General features: G+C 41.6%; 1 protein-coding gene across 3 annotated transcripts in view; it reads left to right on the top strand.

Moving 5' to 3' along the window:
- The window catches only part of myo1ea (myosin IEa), a 49,711-nt gene that overhangs the window by 23,421 nt on the left and 4,173 nt on the right, over window positions 1–22,117 (top strand). For 2 of the 3 annotated variants that reach the window (XM_082527590.1, XM_082527591.1), the window contains exons 6-26: window positions 71–160; window positions 854–985; window positions 1,525–1,659; window positions 1,938–2,070; window positions 4,104–4,300; window positions 4,398–4,478; window positions 5,120–5,206; window positions 5,315–5,398; window positions 6,506–6,673; window positions 7,629–7,714; window positions 10,570–10,651; window positions 10,852–10,958; window positions 12,564–12,662; window positions 12,813–12,957; window positions 17,332–17,446; window positions 17,530–17,699; window positions 17,778–17,923; window positions 20,689–20,835; window positions 20,932–21,089; window positions 21,398–21,487; window positions 21,578–21,782. In XM_082527590.1, the coding sequence (XP_082383716.1) occupies window positions 71–160; window positions 854–985; window positions 1,525–1,659; window positions 1,938–2,070; window positions 4,104–4,300; window positions 4,398–4,478; window positions 5,120–5,206; window positions 5,315–5,398; window positions 6,506–6,673; window positions 7,629–7,714; window positions 10,570–10,651; window positions 10,852–10,958; window positions 12,564–12,662; window positions 12,813–12,957; window positions 17,332–17,446; window positions 17,530–17,699; window positions 17,778–17,923; window positions 20,689–20,835; window positions 20,932–21,089; window positions 21,398–21,487; window positions 21,578–21,782 (2,657 nt within the window). Of the gene's footprint in view, window positions 1–70; window positions 161–853; window positions 986–1,524; window positions 1,660–1,937; window positions 2,071–4,103; window positions 4,301–4,397; window positions 4,479–5,119; window positions 5,207–5,314; window positions 5,399–6,505; window positions 6,674–7,628; window positions 7,715–10,569; window positions 10,652–10,851; window positions 10,959–12,563; window positions 12,663–12,812; window positions 12,958–17,331; window positions 17,447–17,529; window positions 17,700–17,777; window positions 17,924–20,688; window positions 20,836–20,931; window positions 21,090–21,397; window positions 21,783–22,117 lie in introns of all 3 variants that reach the window. The other variant, XM_082527589.1, reaches the window with a different exon arrangement.

Raw genomic sequence — 22,117 nt, 5'->3', positions numbered from 1 at the left:
GTGGTTTCTCTACCTGCTGCCTCATCTGTTTGTGCTGTAGCATCAGCTCACTGAATCTGTCTCCTCGCAGCACGTCAAAGACATCATCCTGCAGTCCAACCCGCTGCTAGAGGCCTTCGGCAACGCCAAAACTTTGAGGAACAACAACTCCAGCAGATTTGTAAGGCTGCTTCTCTCCCCCCTTTAACATACAGTGTAATCAAATTTAAAGTGAAATTCCCACTCGTAGTCACAGACAGGGACGCAGCTGCCGTGGAACAAGCTGAGTCCTCAACTTTTTTTTCGTGGCATACCTTCGAGACCTTTGAGATTTACAGTAACAGCTTGCCTTCTGTTTTCTGTTTTATTTCATGAGGCATCAAACCTCGTGTGTGTCCCGGTTAACCAGAAGTGCTGCGACGACGCACTGCACAGAAAGACACACACGCAGAAGCGCTGAGGCTCACTAAGAAACTTAACCAATGAAAAATAAGCTTCACATAGAAAGTGCAACTCCCCCGAAATTTTTCAACCGAGTCTGTTAGTTAAATTCATAAAGAGCAGATGCCATAAAAGATATTCTTAGCTTCAAATTTAAAAGAGCAAAAATAGTTTGGCACTAATTGTGTAAGGTCACTACATTTGAAGTGCTTTCTTTGAATAATGAGACATTGCATACAGGCTAGTCTGGAGTTGAGAGTAAGACAAAAAGCTGGATCATATTTCTATTTAAGCTGACACACACACGCACGCACACACACACTGCTAGTAGCCTTAGAACAGCTAGGTGCCAGTATTTTCAGACCGTATACGCTGCCTTTTAAGCTTTATTACAGTTGGCTGCAATACAAAAAAAAATGCTTTGATCCATCAGGGGAAATACTTTGAGATCCAGTTCAGCTCCGGCGGTGAACCAGACGGCGGGAAAATCTCCAACTTCCTTCTGGAAAAGTCACGTGTTGTCATGAGGAATCCTGGAGAAAGGAGTTTCCATATATTCTACCAGGTGAGGCCTTTTTTCTTTTTTGTAATATGGAAAGGAACACATGTGACCTGAGAAAAGGGCCTGCGAGGTGATTTCAGGACAGTTTGGGTTAGAAAAGCAGTCTGTTTTTGTCGTGCATGGCCAGAGGTTCTCATTTTTCGATAGTACAGCTTTCTTTTTTTTCTTTTTTCTTTTTTTGAACTTTTATTGCCAAAAATAGCAAGGCAATTCACAGCAACAACATGATCTGAGACCAAATCTGCAGTATATAATGGTGAGGGTAATTCGAAAACTTAATTTAAAAGGAAAAACACACATATACATATACATACATACCTATACTTACATACCTAAACACAGATGTAACAGTGTTAAGGCTTTAGTGTCCTGTCAAGATATTTTATAATTTTTCTCAAAGGTTGGCCCTTTTTGTTGTAGTTGGGCTGTTATCCGTTCCAATGTATAGACATGTCTAGTTTTCAGAAGCCAGTACAGCTTTCTTTAAACTGTGCGTTATATATTTTGTACACACAGTTAGAGACTTAATTTCTGCTCAACAGTTGATAGAAGGAGCCACCTCGGAGCAGAAGAATAGCCTGGGAATCACAAGCCTGGATTACTACAGTTACCTCAATCAGTCTGGCTCCTACAAAGTGGACGACATCAACGACAAGAGCGACTTCCAGGAGACAATGGTACGGTCAGACTCTTTCTGTCTGCTTGGGAGTCAGTGGTGTTGTGTTTGTCTGTGAATCTCATACCAGTGTTCATGTGGCTCACAGTCTCTCAATAGCACTCCTCTCTTGTTTTCTTTTTTCCTTTTTTTTTTTTCAATGATCTCCTTCTGTTTTTGTTTACCAGCGAGACCACAACAGGAGTAATTAGAGAACATGAGCTAGGTACCGCAGGAGTGAGTAAACCCCCACTGTGGTCCTGATTTAGCATGCTATTTTTTCCCCTTTTACTTCCCCAGAAAGCCATGGATGTGATTGGCATTGCACCAGAGGACCGCTCCATGGTGCTTCAGATTGTAGCCGGAGTCCTGCACCTGGGAAATATCAGCTTCAAGGAATCGGGGAACTACGCTGCTGTGGAGAGCGAAGAGTGTAAGTGGTCTTGCACAATGAGCTGATCACCAGTCACTAAAGATTTTTGTCACCAAAAGGAAACAGAGCGCTAAGGCCTGAGTCTGAGTAGTGGTAAATCTTTGTTTTTTCGCTGGGTTCTTGTCCTGACCTGCCCTTCTCTGGTTTTGGAGGGTGTTTCTTTTTCACCACTTTTACTCCCTAAAGTTTTATTGTGTTAATGCAGGGCTGCAGCCAGCTGTCTGGAGTACTTCAGGCCATGCAAGATCACCAGAATATAAAATGCTATTATTGAAGGTCTGGACGTATTTCGTCAGAGACTAAAATTACTTGGAAAAATGCTTTTTTTTGTCTGTCCCCCTTTTCCCTTCCTCTTTTCTTTTTCTCCTCATGCTGCGTCTGTATGATGCAGGGGAGAGTGCAGTTGCCAGTCTACAAAGCGCTGGTTTGTTCAGGGCAGACGTAACAGCAGCATTTCATAATCTAAGCCTTTCCTGCTCCTTTCCTGTGTGCTTTAACTGCAGTGTGCTGTTGTATTACTGCTCCTAATATAAAACTGCACACGCCACTTCAATATTAACTACTAAAACTAAAAGTATAAAGATGAAAGTAGGCAGACTGTAAATAGATGACGGACACTGCCACTGCCAAATCACCCAGCATTTGGTCCTTTTTTTTTTCTGAGCTGTGCTAGTTTTAAAGACATGAGGGTATCATCTCTTTTCACCATTAATATGTTGACATTAATTCAGTTCAAAAATTAGTAATGCCTTTTTGGACTGAAGAACTCCATCCATCACTTCAATTCATTGTCACAGAAGTCTGTCCCAGCTGCCATGGGGCGAGAGGCAGGGTACACCCTGAACAGGTGGCCAGTCTCCCACAATGACTAAAAAACTCCCACTGCTCAAATTTAACATGCAAATATCCAAGAGTTGATATTGAGGAAATGAAGTGAGCTGTCACAGGACTGTTCATGTCTTACTGGAGTGAAGCTGCAAGCTTTGAAAACGTCTGCACTGACATCTACATTATGCACTGCTGCTTTGACTAACAAATCTGCAGGAAAACACAGAGTTACATTAGAGTTACATTGTTTCCAAAGTTCACAGAATGTGTCCACACCGCCAGCCGTCATATGCAGCCATTACCTTTATTACCAAACACAAAGGACGACTTTTCCTCACGGTTTAATCGGGCGTATGGTCAGTCACACCCTAACGTCTCAAAAGGGGGGGCTTCTAGAGTGGTCTGATGCATTCTCAGACGCAGCGAGTCTGCAGGCCTGAGAGCTATTTCCTTTTAGGGGAAGTGAGTCACTGTAATAAGGCAGGGAGGGGCTCTCAGGGGACAATATCAGCGCCAGGTCGGGGCTTGATCTGTGGTGTGTGCCACACTTTTTATTGAAGAGTTCAGTAGCAGCTATTTTTATATTTTACGCTACACTCAGCTGCAGTACAAAGCTCATGAAAAAGGCAGATTTATTTGAACCCTGGATTTCAGTGTTTTCTGTGCTAATGCAAAGGTTGCACCTTTCGAAGAGTCCAGTGCTGTGTATTGATTTGCATGCTGGTTTTCACAGAAGTGTCTCGTAGTTACTTCAGAGAAGGATCCAATCCTTACATGCTGCTTTTCTCAGCTCATCATAGCAGTGCAGTAGCAGAATATTATAACAAAAGACTGTCAAGCAAATACAGTGGTTATGATCATTTTCATTTAATCAGCTGCTTGTTTTCTTGATTAAGGATTAAAACTATAAAATGTCAGAAAACCTATCGTTAAAAAGACATGCTAATTGCTCTTTCCCTTTGATCTACATCCCAGTCTTTCCCCCAAACTATTCTCCATAACTCAAGAGATATTTAATTAAAGATTACAAACGACAAAAGCAAAATATAATCTCATCTTATTTTAGGAGCTGGAAAATAGTTTCAGCTCTGCAATGATAAATTCTTAAATAGCCAAATCATCATAGTCCTTATGAAATATATATTTGTATAGAATAACACCCATAAAGTCACAACTGCTTTCTTTTCCCTCCTTTCCTATAATAGTTTTAGCCTTTCCTGCATTTCTACTGGGGATTGACCACATCCGTCTGAAGGAGAAACTGACGAGTCGAAAGATGGACAGCAAGTGGGGAAGCGCGGTGGAGTCCATCGACGTGACGCTGAACGTGGAGCAGGCGTGTTACACGCGTGACGCCCTCTCCAAAGCCCTGCATTCACGTGTGTTTGACTTTCTGGTCGAGGTATGATTACATGCATACAGTGCTTTGCGAGAGTAAATGCAAAGTGCTGAAGCCGGTTATATTTTGGTAATAACAACTTTTAATCTTTTAATTTCAGTCCATCAACAAAGCCATGGTGAAGGATCATCAGGAGTTAAATGTTGGCGTGTTGGACATTTATGGATTTGAAATTTTCCAAGTAAGTGTTTTTTGGACATGTCTCAGGCTGACACATGGCTGCAGGAATGCAGCAATGTGAAAATGAGATTAACTGCTATTAGCAATGAGCATTTAAACAGATTTAACACAAAGGATGAGGATGAGGTTAATGTAAAAAGTATGTGGATTAGGTCCCATCTCCTAATTGAGGCAGCAGTCTTCAGCATGCTTTTTTAATCTGATTACGTCATTGTTTACTTTGTTTAATGAGACTGGACATTTGTGGTTTACAAACAGCTCTTTAGCCCTTTTATCGACGTTGCTATGGTGACCGTGACTCTATCTCTGATAGCTAAACGACATCTAATCTGATCCAGGTTTGGCTGTTTTTTCAGGTTAAAGAGTTTTTTGTATGCACAATATAAGAAAAGGTCAGCTGCATTCTGGTGACTGCAGGTTTTTAGAAAGGAAGCTGCAGACCTCTGTTGCCTAAAGTTCAGGCTGAAGGTCCATTGTATGTGCTGCGAAATGCACAATGCTCCCCTTCCTTTAACATCAGGCAGTCAGTACATCACTCCCCGTCCAAACAAAGCCCATTGAGCTTAGAGGATATCCGCACCCCACTGGACATGCAGCTCATTTAGGCTATACAGATTTTATTCACCCTGTTGTCTTCTTCAGAAAAATGGGTTCGAGCAGTTCTGCATCAACTTTGTGAATGAGAAGCTCCAGCAGATATTCATCGAGCTGACTCTAAAGGCGGAGCAGGTAATGTTCCTCCACACTCTTCTCTTCTTCCCCCCCCTCACTCTATTTTTGTTTTTTTCCACAGATGCTTTATTCTCTAATGCTGAACTTTTTTTCCATGTCTTGCAGGAGGAGTATGTGCAGGAGGGCATCAAGTGGACTCCTATAGAATACTTCAACAACAAGATTGTGTGCGATCTCATCGAGAGCAAAGTGAATAAACTCTGAATAGGACGTTTGTTGCTCATACACAATATACACATTTCTTTCTCTTTAATATAGAAAAAAAAGCCTTTCATTTTCATTCACCACAAACATGACAGAAAATCTTCGTAGGACCTCAGTTATTTAAAAAAAATGCTGCCTATGTGATGGTGAATTTATTTTTGGGGGGGAGGTTGATTTAAATATCCACCCTCTAGGCTTTTATCATCAAGAAAGTAACAGATTACTTTGTAAAGTAAAATGGTATGGAGATTAGATCAAACCTTGGACCTGTATAGTAGAGGAGAAGAAAAATTAAATCGATCACTCTAAAAACATAATTGACATCAATGGACTCCTCCACAAACAGATATCTTTTTAGAGGCTAAAAAAATATAAACCACAATAAACCAGGGTGTGATCATTTGTTAATCTTGTTTACTAGTATTGTAAACTGAGTTGCCCAACTTACTGCCAAGTTTCTGCTCTGTTGCCATGACTCGCAGCTTAATGCCCTCAAACACACCGACATGCCTCTTAATTTGATTTATATGTCCTACTGAGAGGTCTAATCCATGAAATCCACAACAAGGGTTTTAACACAAGGCTCCATCTGAGAGGAGCCGGGGATCTGCATCAGTGGCTGACAGTTTAGTTCTTTGGCTAATGTGCTGACAAATTTACGCGTGTCCTTTTAAAACTGCTCTCCGAGTCTGAGAGGCTGTTGCCGCGATCCGGTCTGAAGGCCGATGATCAGCCTCGGGCATAATGAAAAAAAAATGGGAACAACCACTGTGAGAGTAGTCTTTAGGACATGCTGTTTTAAATGAGCTCTGCTGTTTTCATTTTAAAATGTGTAAAATGTCTTTTGTGTGTTTGATAAATACCAAGCCGTAGTAATTTGTTTCAGCCTTGAAATCGAAGCTTTGTGTGGTTTCCTATGTTCCACCGCTCAAATTTTTCGTGCCACTTGATTGAAATTGGTGCAGAGTCCTTTCAGATCTACATATAAGACCACAGTTGTGTATACATGTGCTGCAGATCAGACAGAAAAAGGTAAAAAAAGATCTTCAAGCTATAACAGATCAAGAACCTAAAGTTTACCGTGATCCCCAGAATCCTCCTGGCATCATGAGCATCCTGGATGATGTTTGCGCCACCATGCATGCCGTGGGCGAGGGGGCCGACCAGACGATGCTGCAGAAGCTCCGAGTCCAGATCAACACCCATGAACACTTCAACAGCTGGAATCAGGGCTTCATCATCCACCACTATGCTGGCAAGGTCAGTTTCACTTTGATCTGTTTGTTTGCTTTCCCTGACAACTGGCTTCAAACGGCAGTCATCTGCATTTTGAGCGGGAAGCCATTCAGCTTTTTGCAGACATAAAACGGTAATGTACACCGCGACATAGTGTGTATATATACAGTCAAGCATCTCTGTGCACTTGTCTTCGTCCCTGACGTCAACTTTGAAAGAATATTTTCTGCATGTAGTCTCCGGCTGTAGGAGACCAACAAGTCCAACACCATAAAAAATGGCATTTTTTTAATGGAGTTGGAGCTGTTCCTCCGTGCTTGTATGATCTGTCATAAATACTAGTTATACGCAGCTGGTTCCTCCATCTGTGTCGTCATTTTGTCCTCAGAAGGTTTCCACTTCTAAAGTAGCTTTGTGCACCATCTCTGCCATTCTCCATTGTCTGTCTGTGGAGGAATTTACCTCCCCGTATTAAACCTGCTCATCGAGCCGAGCATTACAGCTCCCTAGAAGTCTTCTTGTGGATTATTTTAGGTTTTCGGTGGTCTGAGTAGAGGTCGCCTCGTGTCATTCTCCAGATGTGTGGTGGCCTCAGCCTGGCACACATGCCGTAAGCTTAATGAGCCGTGCCATTAAGGCTCGAGAGGCTCCCATGCCTGTGCTCAGAACATTCCTCCCGTCTCAGCCTACATTACAGGAGAAATAATGGAGTTTAATTTACACACTTAAACCACTGCTGGGTTTATAAGGATGCTAATCCTGGAACGTGTAAAGCTCGGACCCTGAAACCCTTCATGTTTTGTTTTTGTTTCTCTCCCATAAACTTCAGGGCATTTATTTAGGCCACAATATGAGTTACACTTTTTTATTTTCACACAGGGGTCATCTTCCATTTTGCTCAAGGTTTCATAGAGTTCAGTTTTCTCCTCTTTTGATAAAGATGACTCCTGAGAAATCCTTCTGTGTGTCTCTCCTCCAGGTGTCCTACGACGCGGAAGGTTTCTGTGAGAGGAACCGAGACGTCCTCTTTACCGACCTCATCGAGTTGATGCAGAGCAGTGAAATGTAAGTAAATCCTTTTTGCACATTGCACCGACATGTGGCGAGCATTTCTACGGCGCTCGCTTAAAGGGAGTCGTCTTTGTGATCATATGTTTATAATTGAAACCAGCTGAATAAGAGCTTCAGACGTAGCAGTGCATCTGGAAACTGGTGGGATGTAGCAAAAGTGTGGAGGGTGGGGTTATGCCGTGCCCTCTACCCTCAATCGCATCTGCTTGCTGTCCCATAATGCGGTTTTCGGGGTCTACTCAATCTGCCCTTGCAAGTGCAGGTTGTTTGTGGGGTTGTGTCTGTTCCCCCTGTGTTATGCTTTCTTGGGCTTTTTTTGTGTGTGTCGAAGTGGCCATCTGTGTAAACAGCCTGTGTTGTCTGCGCAACCCCTGCAGGTCTCCTTGTAAGGCGCGAAAGGAGGTTATACCAAAATCCCTTTAGGACACATGCTAGAAGATGCGTTGATGCATTTGACACGACATGCAAAGATAAAGAGTCGTACACAGTCACACAATGAGGCGGAAGGAAGCACACCCATTCCTCCAAGCAGCAGGTCCAAACGGAGAAGAAAGGACTGACCAGTATTGTCAGCTGGACAGTATTAGAAGTCTTTGAATCTATTTGTACTGTTGATCCTTTCTTCTGTGTCCAAGCACGGAGTCAGAAGTTTAAAATCAAACAAATCCCAATGTGGGGGAAAACCAGAAAGGGTGTGGGATTTACACCAACATGAAACAGCATTTTGAAATCATACACTAATCAAATGTTAGCCAGAAGTGTGCGTCAATTTAAGATCGAGTTTTACCTGCATCATAGTATCTAAACAAGCCTTTGAAAAAGCTCATTAAATAAATTGGAACTTGACAACATAATAAAAAAACAAGACATCAGCAGTAAGTTAAATAAACGACATTATTAACTAGCCAGGGCTTTAAAAAGGAGTGAGGAGGAAATATAAATTATTATCTTATGATTTTCATAAGGGACCATAAATGACAATGACGTCCCGAAGCTAAAACACGCACACTGTTCCTTTATTGTTACTCCACCGTGTGTGTGTGTGTGTGTGTGTGTGTGTGTGTGTGTGTGTGTGTGTGTGTGTGTGTGTGTGTGTGTGTGTGTGTGTGTGTGTGTGCATAGTTTAAATGGTGCTCAACAAAGTAAAAAGGTACTTTGGAAATGTTTGAATCTTGATGGTCGCATGTCTCAAGCTGAGAAGAACCTGAAGATGTGGAAAGTTCACAAATATCTGCCACATTCTGACCAGCAGCAAGAAATCCTGGTGGCTTCACAGCGCAGACATTTACGTAACCACCTAACGAGTGAAGGAACTCTGGTTTGATCCCAGGAGGAGAGACAAGTTCCTCTGGGATTGTGTCAGGAAGAGTATCCAGTTTTTAAAAAATAAAATAAAATAAAATACAAATAAATACATTTAAATTAAATAACATTTTTAATTAAATAGATATATGGATACGAACATGTGGAGCTACATGCTTCAACTACCCCTTGTACACATCCTGGTGTTGTGATGCATTTAAAGTTTTATATATATATATATATATATATATATATATATATATATATATATATATATATATATATATATACTGTATATTAAAGATGGACGTAGTCACTGTGATGTCACTCATCAGCTTGTCAAGCCGTGTTTTGAAGTTTCGACCTATTGTAGGATTTCAGGTGTTGCTATGGTTGTTTTTAGAGCCAGAAGTAATTATATTTTACACTACAAGGTGAAGTGCTGAATGTTATGAAGCCCTGTTAGCAGCTGTGACCACAGTCTGCACACACACAGATTAGTGCTAAGTAACAAATTCTAAAAATAAAATGCTACGATTTCATTTCACCAACAATTAGAGGCACAAACTGTACTTCTTGGAGAGTCTTTTAGTACAAACATCACATCAAGTCATAACATTTATTTTAAAAAATTGTTTAGATTGAGTAAAGCAGCTATAAATACCAAAAATGTTTGCATCATTTTAACATGGAAGTTTATGGAGACTCAGTTTTTACACTTCCATGCTGGCTTCATTTCTCATGCTCTGGGGTTTCCACCTGAAATCCAAATTATTTGTTATACTGGTGAAGCAGCACAAGTTTACAGTGTCTAAATCCTGTGTTTATGTATATATATTTGGGAGAATGTAAGCAATGTATGAATTCACTTTCAAATATATGAATTTAAATACAAAGGTAGTTTCTTTAACAATGTCACTCTGTATCTACTACCTAAATCTCTACCGTGAAGTGAAAAACTAGCTTTAGCAGCCCTTTCCCTCATGAGTCATTTCACACTGTCAACAAGCAGCACTTCACTGAAAAATCCCCCTTTAGTTACAGAAAGACGGGAGAAAAAAATACTGGAAGAAGTGGGATTGATACTCTGTCTTATTTTAATGTTCTTCTCTGTTTCTCCTTTTCCAGACCCAGTATCAGTCAAAAGAAATTATTTATTTTATTCTTTGAAGGAATTCCTCAAGTAAAACTATTCACTCGGCCTCTACAGAAGAGGCCTTGTGGGGATTTGCTGCAGAGAAAGCTGTTTGTACAAATACAGCACAGTGTGGACACACACTCACGTTTTTGTTTTTTTTTTGCTTTCCCAGCCACCCCCAGCTCAAACTTACTAAATGGTTCAGGAATTTAAATCAGTGACCTTCATCAAGGGTCCTCGGTTCTTTAATCATTAACTACGTTTTTTGTTTGTTTTGTTTTTTTCACAGTCTGGAAGCCTTGGTGTGATTTTTAGCCCTAAAGCTGTTTGTTTTTGTTGATATGAGAATAATAAGAGCTTTTTTCTTTTCTTTTTTTGACCTAATCTCTCACTTTCTGTCCTCCAACAGTAGCTTCATCAGAGCACTATTTCCGGAAAACCTCAATGCTGACAAGAAGGGTCGACCCACAACTGCAGGCAGCAAAATAAAGGTGTGTGAGTGCAGCTGTGCCTTCTGTTTATCAGGGTCACTGTGGAAAAGACCTTTGCTGAGATAATGTGCGTGTTTGCTGTTCAGTGGGATGTCCTTCAGCGTTCCCAGTCAGCAAAGAGCCAGTAATTTAGTCACAGACGCGCCAGCCTCATCATTATCTTTCCTTTTTTTGATGTTTGCTCTAATTCCATCCTTCAGAAACAAGCCAACGATCTGGTGAGCACACTGATGAAATGCACGCCGCACTACATCCGCTGCATCAAACCAAATGAGACCAAGAAGCCCAGAGACTGGGAGGAAAGTCGGTGAGTGACTGAATCACTAGCACCCACTCCTTGTTGTCCTGAAAAGTTAAAGATTAAGACACATTCATTAGACGGCTTACAGAGCCAAAACATGAGGGCAGCACTCGAGTGTACACGACCGATCCTGAGGGCGGTCTGAGCAGGAGCAGCCAATCAGTGGCAAGTTTTATGATAACCATGAAAAAGTGATGTTTACAAGAACATCTATGAACCCAAATAAAAATAGCTTGTTGGAAAAAACTAAGTATACCCTTAGTATACCCTAAGATAATCGAATGCACTCGATTAACTGATCATCAGCAAGTGTGAGCGCTTCTATAAAAGCAGTTTTGCCATTTTGTTGGTGAAAATGAAAGTACAATTAGAAAAAGACTGAACAAGTATGAAAAACCTCATCTCGCTAAACAGACCCATGACAGCATGTCCTGTGGACACCAAAATATGCTATTAATATTTCTATGAAACACTTGAAGTTGATCTAAAATGCTCATTTCCTCTAAAATTTCCTCTAAAAAACCTTTTTTTTAGTCCTGCAGAGTTAAGAGTGGAAAAAACTGTCTAAAACTGAGCCTTTAAAGCAGTCTGACCTCATATTTGAGTTGTGCTCATATCAGATACAACCATAGTGCTGTATTATTATATCAGGGGAAAAAAGTAAAAGCATAATAGGTCCACCTCAAGCTGTCTTGTAGAAAACACAATAGAAAATTAACAAATAGATTTAAAAATAAGATGAAATAACAGAAAACTGACTAAAATACGAAGCGAAGACCATTAAAAATGGAGCACGAACACATTATCAAGGACAAAAAAACAGATTAATGACATTTATAACCACAATGAAAGAAATAAAGCACAGAAAGTGATACATTAAAAACAAAAGTCTGGGTTTTGTGTTTGTTAAAACTGATCCACAGTCCTATCAAATGTTTAAATCTAATAGAAAACTACCCTGTTTGCAATATGCACCATCACCAAAATGCTGTGTTACGTTATTTATGGCTAATTTTATTACATTTTTCTCTTATTTAAGTATGTATTATAGCACATGAGATCGTTATCCAATTTCTTTTTCTATCTTCACTAAATTTCTTTGCGCTTTTGTCTTTTTGGGGTCTTTTTGTCCCTCTGAAGACATGTGAGACATGTTTCAGGCATTCCCCGTTCTTTATCCCTTTGTTTCAGTTTCCTACACTTTTGTCCCTGTGCTCAGGTTGTGGGTACTACATGTTCACATACAGTCTGATGGTGTATTGTTCGGAGCCTACCGCCTTCCTGTTGTGAGGGTGGATCGTTAATTAGCACCGGAACCGCTGTTTTCACAGGAAGTTTGACTACTTTGTTTGAGGAAAAAGTTAGGAAAGCAACTCATTTGCATACAATAACCTCCGATTGTCCCTTCCTCTAGTATGAGTGGAAGCTTCACGTGATATGAAAAGACTTATAGTTGATTCCTTAGAGGTTAGAGAAAAAGGAATCGGCTGTTATTGATTAGTGTTTGTACACATCACTAAATGATGTGTACAAACACAAAAGTATGAAAAATGAACAAGTTTCATCAATTTGTGGTTTATCTGATACTGAATGAGGTTTTTCTGTCTTTAGGGTGAAGCACCAGGTGGAGTATCTGGGTCTGAAGGAAAACATCAGAGTGAGGCGTGCTGGCTACGCCTACCGCAGGGTCTTCAGGAAGTTCCTCAACAGGTATCAAGCTTTTTCTTTTTCGCCGTGGTTCAAGGTGCACTGTCTGACTAGGCTATGAAAGATACGTTTCATTCTCTCTACTGCTTGTGTCCTGTGCTTCAAACCGAAGTCACACAACTTCTGCTGCTTATCGCCACTCAACTTCGACAGGTACGCCATCCTGACCAAAGAATCCTGGCCAACATGGCGGGGAGACGAGAAACAAGGCGTCCTTCATCTCTTACGGTCTGTCAACATGGACCAGGATCAGTTCCAGCTCGGCCGCACCAAGATCTTCATCAAAGCCCCCGAGTCGGTACGTTTCACCGCTGCGTCTCTTTCGGACTGTCGCATCTTCTCTTTGTGCGTTTGTCCATTTATAATGCAGGGTCGCTTTCAGGAAGCTTTCCAGGAGTGTAAAGCACAAAGTAAAAACTACAGATAGTTTGTAGCAGCTCACATCTCTTGTCAGAGCGTCATCAGCAGGCTGCAAAAAGCCTCAAGTCATCAGTTTTTGCACTGAACACCATAAAAGGACATCAGAGCCCCAAATCACGCTCTAACCCTCGTCACAGGGGAGGAGACTGAACCCGACCCTTGCACCACGTCAGCACTGAGTCACCGCCGCTCTGAAATGAAAACACGAGCGCAGGCTGTGGTTGCAGAGTTTGGGGTGACATCGTAAAGGCTCCTATTTTTTCCACCCAAACTTCTTTTTTTTCCCCTCACGATTCTTATGAAAGCAGCACTTGTGTGCAGCCCTGCGCTTTCACTCATTAACATTTGTACACGTCACACAAGGGTAAGCATGCACGCCCACAGATGTATGTTTAGTAGCTTTAAACACAGACATCTTAGTCTCGATTCAGGCCTTACAGCGGATCCTGAATGCCTTTACTTATTTACTGCAGCCGCTCACTGCCAGGAGCCCCCATCCCCCCACGCCACCACACTGAGAGCCACTGAGGTGTGTTTATGAAGCGCAAATATCACATGGGGCGGACCGCTGAAATGAGCTGCCAGGCTTCTCAAAACAAGTCTCTGTGCATGATAAGACACTGACACCAGCTAATGAGCTGCGTGACTGAAGCGTTTTTCTGTCGGCTGTAATAAGTAAAGTTTGTTTGACGCCAGGCCAGATGTTGGAGGAGTTTCAGCCCCTCTGTGATGACGGATTTGCTCGTGGCTTACTGTCCATCAGAGGTCCTTTGTAAGCAGAGCTGAGTGACTATGACAGACAGCTCACCTAAAGAGTTATTAAAAAAACTTTTTTATACAGCACTCACAGCTGTTCTTCTGTTTCCTGCTTCATAATAGTGTTTAATCATCAAAGCCACTGAAAGTGTCCTAAACCCCTTACATACAAATGTTGGGCCACAAACTTGGGCTAATTTTCAAACCACACATTAGAAAAGTTGTGTAGTCTTCCAAATAAGATCCATCTCAGATTCCTGCTGCTTTTTTGGCAGATGGCATCACATCACCCCACTCCTAGCTTCACCCTTTTAAATTGACTTTTAAGGTTTTTCTGATTGCGTTTAAAGCACATTGTGGTTTAGCACAAGTAACATAGCAGGTATGTTGAGCCCATATGAGCCATTTTGCAGCCTGAGATCATCGTGTGTTGTCCTCCTGGCTGTTTCAAAATCGAGGCGTAGAGCTGAAGGGTAAAAAGCTTTTTGCCATTAGGCCCCCTTCAGCTTTGGAATAACCCGTGACTTCTTTCTTTTTGTAATGTCCTCTCTCTGTCTTCTCTTTCTTCTATCATCTGTCATCATGGTGGATTTGATGATACTTTCTGCATTAATAATTCTATAATTTGACAAGATCTCCAACACCACTGGCTGAAATGCAGCCCCGAACCATGAAAGAGCCTCCATCGCGTTTTAGAGACACTCACTGTTGTACCTCTTCTGCATATATTGATGATGATTTGCACCTTTATATAAGAATGATTTGGGTTTTTGTTTTTATGTTTTTCACTAATTCTTTCAATCTCAGCTTGTCCAGTTTCCTCAGATTTTATAACACTGACTGCTGAGATATGCCAGGTTTTTAGCTAACAGCTCTTTAGGAACCAAAGATACTTTTTTTTTTGTGTCAAACTGTTTTAATCGCTGGGTTTACTGTAGATTCAACTAAAGAAATGGGAGCAGATTGTGTTTTTGTGACAGGCTGATAGAAACAAAGTGCCTAAAGATACAACTTAAAATTGTTTTTTTTTCCTAAGTTCTCTGTTATTTGTAGACACAGCACTGGTTCATCCGCAAACCTCTGTGCTTTTTTAGCCTTGACTGACTCAAAGGTCAGTGTTTAGTGTTAAAAATATTTCTTTGAAAATGGTCAGGGTAAAGACTGGAATGAAAATGAGTGAAAAAGCAGGTAATGTACAAAGAAAAACTCTAAAAGACCTTTAGAAAGCCTGGGGAAGGGTCACTTAAGCCCACTTAGTAACAAAATATCAACAAATGAGAGGTAGCTCAAGATTTTTGCTCGGTACTGTTTATCTGGTACTTTCTACTGTTATAATCCATTCCCTAGTATTTGTATAGGGCCTTTACAAATTCAAATTCATCCATCCATCCATCCATTCGCTTATCCTTTTCGGGGTCGCGGGGGGCGCTGGAGCCTATCCCAGCTGTCATAGGGCGAGAGGCGGGGTACACCCTGGACAGGTCGCCAGTCTGTCGCAGGGCTAACACACAGGGACAGACAACCATTCACACTCACATTCACTCGCACATTCACACCTAGTGACAATTTGGATTATCCAATTAACCTATCCCCACAAGCTGCATGTCTTTGGACGGTGGGAGGAAGCCGGAGTACCCGGAGAGAACCCACGCAAACACGGGGAGAACATGCAAACTCCACACAGAAAGACCCCGGCCTGATGGTGGAATTGAACTCAGGACCTTCTTGCTGTGCGGCAACAGTGCTAACCACCGTGCCACCGTGCTGCCTAAAATTCAAATTCAAATTCAAATTTTATTTGTCACGTACACAGTCATACACAGTACGATATGTAGTGAAATGCTTGGACAACTGCTCGTGACCTAAAGAAAACAAAAAAGGAAAAGGCTATGAATAAGATAGGAAATAAATATGAAAAATTAAAAAAATTATGAAAAATTAAAGTAAGTGAGTACACGTGTAATTAATTAACCATACTCTAAATATATTTATTTATTTATTTATAGTAAATACAGTTGTTTGTTTCAGCACTGCTTCGATTTGAAGAGTCAGCCAGATGTTTGTGTAATAAAGACATTAGGAAGTTTGCCACCATTTCCTTCTCGCTTCCACTAATATTAACCAAAACACCACCTGCTGTTTGCTCCTGGTGTTGTCAGCCGGGAAGTGCAATCACTCTCACAGCCTCTGTGATTTTGTGGTGTCACTGTTTCTGTGACTCAGTGTATTTTTCTGCTTGCAGCCTTTCTGGGTGAAGTTTGATCTGCTGTGTTGTGTTTCGGTCTTGCTTGCGGTTTGTTCCTGTGGCCGGCTCTGTCGATGCCAAGCCTATTGCAGCACCGGGCAGGATGTTTAGTCTGGCAGGGAGAGGGCAGAGAGTGTGATTGCGTGTCCCGACGCCCATCGGGAAATGACATATCCCGGTGACAAGATGAGTCTGCTCATAAGTGCTAGCGAGGACCACAAACACTTGTAATTTTAAGGATTATTGTAATTAAATTCTAAGTTTTTCTACTTTAAAGGGTAAGTGTTAATGTCTTTGAGTCCATCTCGAAGCAAAGATCAGAATCCTGTTCACACTGGACGTTTATAGATATTTTTAGTTTAAACATGTTCACCGTCAGCTCTGCAGCTTTGCAGGGCATCACTCTGATTCAACTGCCAAACAATTTCATTACAACAATCCAAACAAGCTGTGGCTGTTTGTCGTCTGCCAAAAAATGACTGCTGCTATTTAAACAGGTGCAAATGACTTGTTGGCCTATAATCCATCAAATATATCTCTCATGAATGATATCCAGTCATTTAGAGCCAGAAAACGTCCTGTCATAAGGTTAAAGCTGAAATCTGTTTGTTCTGGCTAAGTGACTTTTATATATCCTTTATTTAGCTGGGTAAAATGTGTCGTTGGCATTAAAAATGTATTTTTCTGGAGAGATTTGACCAAGAGGGCAGCAAAAATTGCAAGAAACATAACATAATAGTTCTATACAGATATTTTAAACAACAAACAAACAGGACTGGATCGTCATAAAGATGCTGGCAAAACAGGTGATTTCTTTATTTTATTTATATATATATATATATATATATATATATATATATATATATATATATATATATATATATATATATATATATATATATATATATATATATATATATATATATATATATATATATATATATATGACTTTCATAAATCCTGTTGACTATTTACCAATATAAGCAAATATATCACACATGAAAAACACACAGGAACATTGGAAATCACTTTTTGGCATGACACGGGTCTTGTTGTCAGACACCAGCACTTCACTTCTGCACTGTAATAAAAATGACGAGCCGACAGCTCGGTTTGTCTATTTAACTGTACTCAGGTATGTTCTGTATGCATTCCTCCCACTGAGTTCATGTAGGTGTGTCTGTGTTTGGGTTTGTGCAGTGAGCTGAACTCGGCATGTGTCATCCTGAGTCTCGCTCTTTGTCTTTACAGCTGTTTCTGCTGGAAGAGACGAGGGAGCGCAAGTTTGACGGCTACGCCCGGACCATCCAGAAAGCCTGGAGGAAATATGTGGCCCGCAAGAAGTATGTTCAGATGAGGGAAGAAGGTGAGTGAGGGAGCGACTTACTGCCGGAAGTATCTACCTGCCTGGCGCTCCCGCTCTTATCCTCTTTGTCTGGGTTCATTCAGCTTCCGATCTGCTGCTGAACCGAAAAGAGAGGCGGCGACACAGCCTCAACAGAAACTTCGTAGGTGACTACCTCGGTATGGATGACCGGCCTGAGCTCCGGCAGTTTCTTGGAAAGAGAGAAAAGATCGATTTTGCGGACAAAGTCACAAAATACGACCGTCGCTTCAAGGTTGGTTCAATTAAATTTTCAGTCTGGTTTTCCAACAACTGGCAAAATAGTAACATTGTGTTTTCCTTCTTCAAATAGGCAATTAAGAGAGATTTGATCCTGACACCAAAATCTGTGTACCTGATTGGAAGAGAGAAGGTGAAACAGGGGCCAGAGAAAGGGCAGGTGACAGAGGTGCTGAAGAGGCGGATCGATGTGGACAAGATCTTAGCGGTGTCTCTGAGGTGCAAAATGCTTCCTTCACATCTGAGTAACATCATTCAAAAGAAATTATAGTATTGCCTTTTCCAGGTCCAGAGAGCTTACAACTTCTAACTCCTCCACAAAACTCAGAGAGAAAGGTTTTCTCCTGAGAGAATGATGCTAGAGCAGATATTTCCAAACTTCAGGCCAACACGGCACAAAGATGAAACCTTTAGTCCAGTCTTTCATTATCAGTCAGGCAGAAAGTTCAATATTATTTTTATGTTTTCGTAAATTCAATCAGCAGGCTTTCTTCTGCCACCCGACGGGCACGGCTCCGCTAATGACGAGACCAAAGACGAGTTCATGATCTGCAACCCTGAACTGGTGAAGGGGTTAAGAAAATGGATGTGTTATCATTTTATTCGGCTTCTTACCTAACACATTTCCACATGGTTAAGTGGCAAATTTAAGCCTTTACAATTGTATATTCCAGTCTATCTTTCAATTTAAAATAGCAGCAAACTTAATTTCTTTAGTATTTTTATTTTTACTCACATTAAGGAGAATATTGGTGCAATCCTGGATTCATTTCCACTGTCTGGGACGACTTTGCATGTTCTTCCCATGTCTGTGTGGGTACTTTGCCTTTTCCTACAGTCCAAAGACATGCAGTTAGTGGCATTAAGCTAACTGGTGATTCTAAATTGCCCATAGGTGCGACTAGTTATCTGCCTCTCTGTGTGTTAGCTGTGTGACAGACTGGTGACTTGTCCGGGGTCTACTTCGCCCTATAGCAGCTAGGAGTGGATAAGTGGAAGAAAGTGGATGAAGGGGTACTTTATTTTCCATCACATAACTTTAATGCAGGTTTATTGTAGCTCAAAGCAGGAACAGAAGTCATTATACTGTCTAATAATTAATAGAATTAATAACATGTGCCACACAAATGGCATCCATAAAAACAAATTTGGAGCTTATTCTGTTTACATAAGTCAACTCTAACTGCTACGTCCTGCTGCTACACCACATCCTGCTCTCTAGAAAATCTACCTACAGCAGCATTTTTATTTTGGTGTATTTCAGAATTTACACTGCACAGCCACAAGAAAAGCCACACACTTCATTCGACCCCGTTTAGCTTTGATCACAGCGCGCGATCGCCGTGGCATCGTTTCAGTGTCGCAACAATTATTTCCATCTATAGTTGCATTCTTTTTTTTCGAAGATCTTGCACTGATGATGCTGATGAGAGTCCGACTGCTGCGTAAAGTCGTCTCCATCGTATCCCAAAGGTTCTCAAAGAGGTCGAGAACTCCGGACTCTGGTTATTGAGTGTATTCAGATAGTCAGCTGAACTCATGTCTTTTTGAGCACATGATGTTGCCTAACCTAGACCTGACCAGCTGAAGTAATTCCAGATCATAACCCTGCACCCACACGCTTGCACTTCATCCGCCTTTCTTCTCGTGCCGATCACTCCTGGATCACAGTCGGTCTCATCAGAGCACATTTCCATTGCTTCAGACTCTAATCTTTATGCTCCCTGGCAAATTGAAACTGATAAGTGTGTTTTTATTAAGGCTACACAGCTGTTCTCTTCTTGCTATATTTGTGGAAATGCTCCAACCTTCACTTTTAAACATAGCTGTGAGTTCTACTGTAGATTTTATATATTTTTAATTATGTGATTTCTCTCCGATCTCGATTATTCAGGATTTTTTTCCCCCCCGACCACATTTATCAGAGATGATGGTTCCCTACTACCCGTCCAGGACTCAGTTTTCGTAGTTTCGCCAATCACCTTAGTAGTTTTCTTTCCTCGTTACAGGCCAGCAATTTGACTCCAATGAAACAGCTTTTTTCATGCTTATGAGACTTTAGGATTAAGTAACCTTTTCCCAGCCGAAACATATCAATCGCTGCATCAATCCCTCCAGGTGGTGAAGCTTTTTTTTCCAGTGTATTTTTCTGCTACTTTAATCAGAAGTAAAGTGCACGCTAATATTGTTGATTTTCAAACTTCAGCCCCTGCTCTGCACTCCTCTCCGTTATCTCAAAGCTGATGTTCTGAATCACGTTTCTATGAGCAGAGGTACATACCAGCAGATATTTGACTGTTTCCAAAACAAGACAACATCTGATTCTGTGGACACTGCACTGCAGAAAGCCATGAATCCACTTCAAAGTCACAGTCTGGATTTGTAATCAAAGAAGTTCCCATGTTGCTGTAAATGTCACACAAGGGACGCGGAAAACATGTGGAGTATATTTAAGCTGCTTGTATATGTTAGTGTTTTCAGGTCTGACTGAAACCAGTTTAGTCCACATCTCCAAAACGTTGCTAAATTACTCAAAAATGCTATAGTGGGGAAAGAACGTTGATCAGTTTATTGTGAAAGTGCGGGGAAAAAAGGAGCTGAGAGACTTATCGTAGCTTTGTTGTTCATGGGAACGCAGCATAGCTCGTTTCAGAGGTGGAGCTGCTGGAGTAACATGTGGCTTTTGAGTCAGCGGGGTAATACAGACCAGGTGGTGCAATGAGCAAAAGCAGGAGTTGTAAAAAGCTCATCAGAGAAAAACCCGACTTCTCTGGGAGGAACAAAGTATCCTTGTGCGGGTTACGGGCTCAAGCTGTCGTCCCTCCTCAGATGTGAGCCGCTTTGTGAGGCTCTTGATGCAAATGTGAAAGCTGATTCTGACTCGTGATCTTAGCTTCTGTCAAAGTTTCACAGAAAACGGAAAAACGGGGAGATTTGATCTGTTATAACACTTAAAGTTTCCCTTGCTTTGTTCGTCCTTTCAGCACAATGCAGGACGACGTCTTGATACTGCACGAGCAGGAGTACGACAGCCTGCTGGAGTGCATTTTTAAGACCGAGTTCATCAGCTTGCTTGCTCAAAGGTTTGAGGAGAAAACCCAGAGGAAGCTACCGCTTAAGTTCAGTAACACGTAAGTAAACACTTCAATAGTAAACATAGAAGCCAAAAGGACAAACAAGACAAAAACAAAGTCCGATGATATAAAAATGTCTGTCGTGTTTCTCAGACTGGAGATGAAGTTGAAGAAGGAGAACTGGGGCTTCTTGAGTGGCGGCGGCTCCAGGCAGGTCACATTTGTCCAAGGTCAGGGAGACGTGCCTGTCCTGAAGCCTTCGAGCAAATCTCTGCAGGTCAGCATCGGACCCGGGCTTCCCAAGAATACACGTGAGTATGAACGAACCTGTGGAAAGGTTACCTGCTCTCACAGTGAGCCGTAATCCACCAAATGCTGCGTTTCCTTCTTTGAGAGGTTGTTTGTTTGTGGAGCCATTTCATGCCTTTTTGTGTTACTGAGAAAGAAGTTGTCCCTCCAATTATTGTTAGATCCAAATCCACTGTGGTTGTGAGCAGAGGCAAAACTGCAAAAATGATCTTTTTATCCAACAAATTATGGATCCAACTGTGTTTTAGTTTTGTTTATCTAAATTACAAAGCTGCTGGTTAGTTAATATCTGAATATCTCTCCCCTTTAGGCCCAACCAGGAAGAGCTTCACTCAGAGTCGCTCAAACATGTCCAGAAGCCACCAGCACACCCCATCACGAGCTGCACCGGGACCTCCAGGTACAGCGTCCGAGCAGCTCGCTGGTCACCTGTCCCGAGTGAATCATCTCTCTCACAGCTCACATGACAACAAAGCTTTTCTTTCTGCAGTTTCACACCAGAACGGTGGCATAAAAAACAGCAACCATGTCACCAATCAGAGAAATTCACAGCATCACAGCAAGAGGCATCCATCGTCCCACAACTCAGCGCACCCGGTCCTGCCCAGCAACATCAACCAGGTGAAGGAGCGAGGCGGCAGTCGCCAGCAGCCGAACTTAGACTGTCTGAGAGTCCCCGATCAAGGAGCAGCAGGGTGAGAAACCGGCACACACTGTAGCCAAACAGTCCAGGCAGGAACAGACAGACTAACTCACCCACACAAAACAAGGACTTTCCCATCACCGCTTCAAGCTTTTAATTAGTTTAAATTGTGCCTGAACTCCTCATACTGCTGTAAGTTACACCTGTTCTTTAGCGTCTACACTTTGCTTGGTTAATGTTGTCGTCTCCCAGCTTTGAAATAAAAATGTCACAGCTGATTTGTACGTTGAAAGAGTCACCAGCAAGTCGGCAGTCAAGCAAAGCTAGCTTTTATCTCTGACACCTGTTGGCTGAATCTTAATTGTATGACTAACGTGATGTTTCACA

The sequence above is a fragment of the Aulonocara stuartgranti genome (assembly GCF_965226115.1).
Source record: "Aulonocara stuartgranti genome assembly, chromosome: 1".
NCBI classification, from domain to species: Eukaryota; Metazoa; Chordata; class Actinopteri; order Cichliformes; family Cichlidae; genus Aulonocara; species Aulonocara stuartgranti.
The sequence above is the reverse complement of the archived record's forward strand: the minus strand, read 5'-3'. Positions and strand labels throughout refer to the sequence as shown.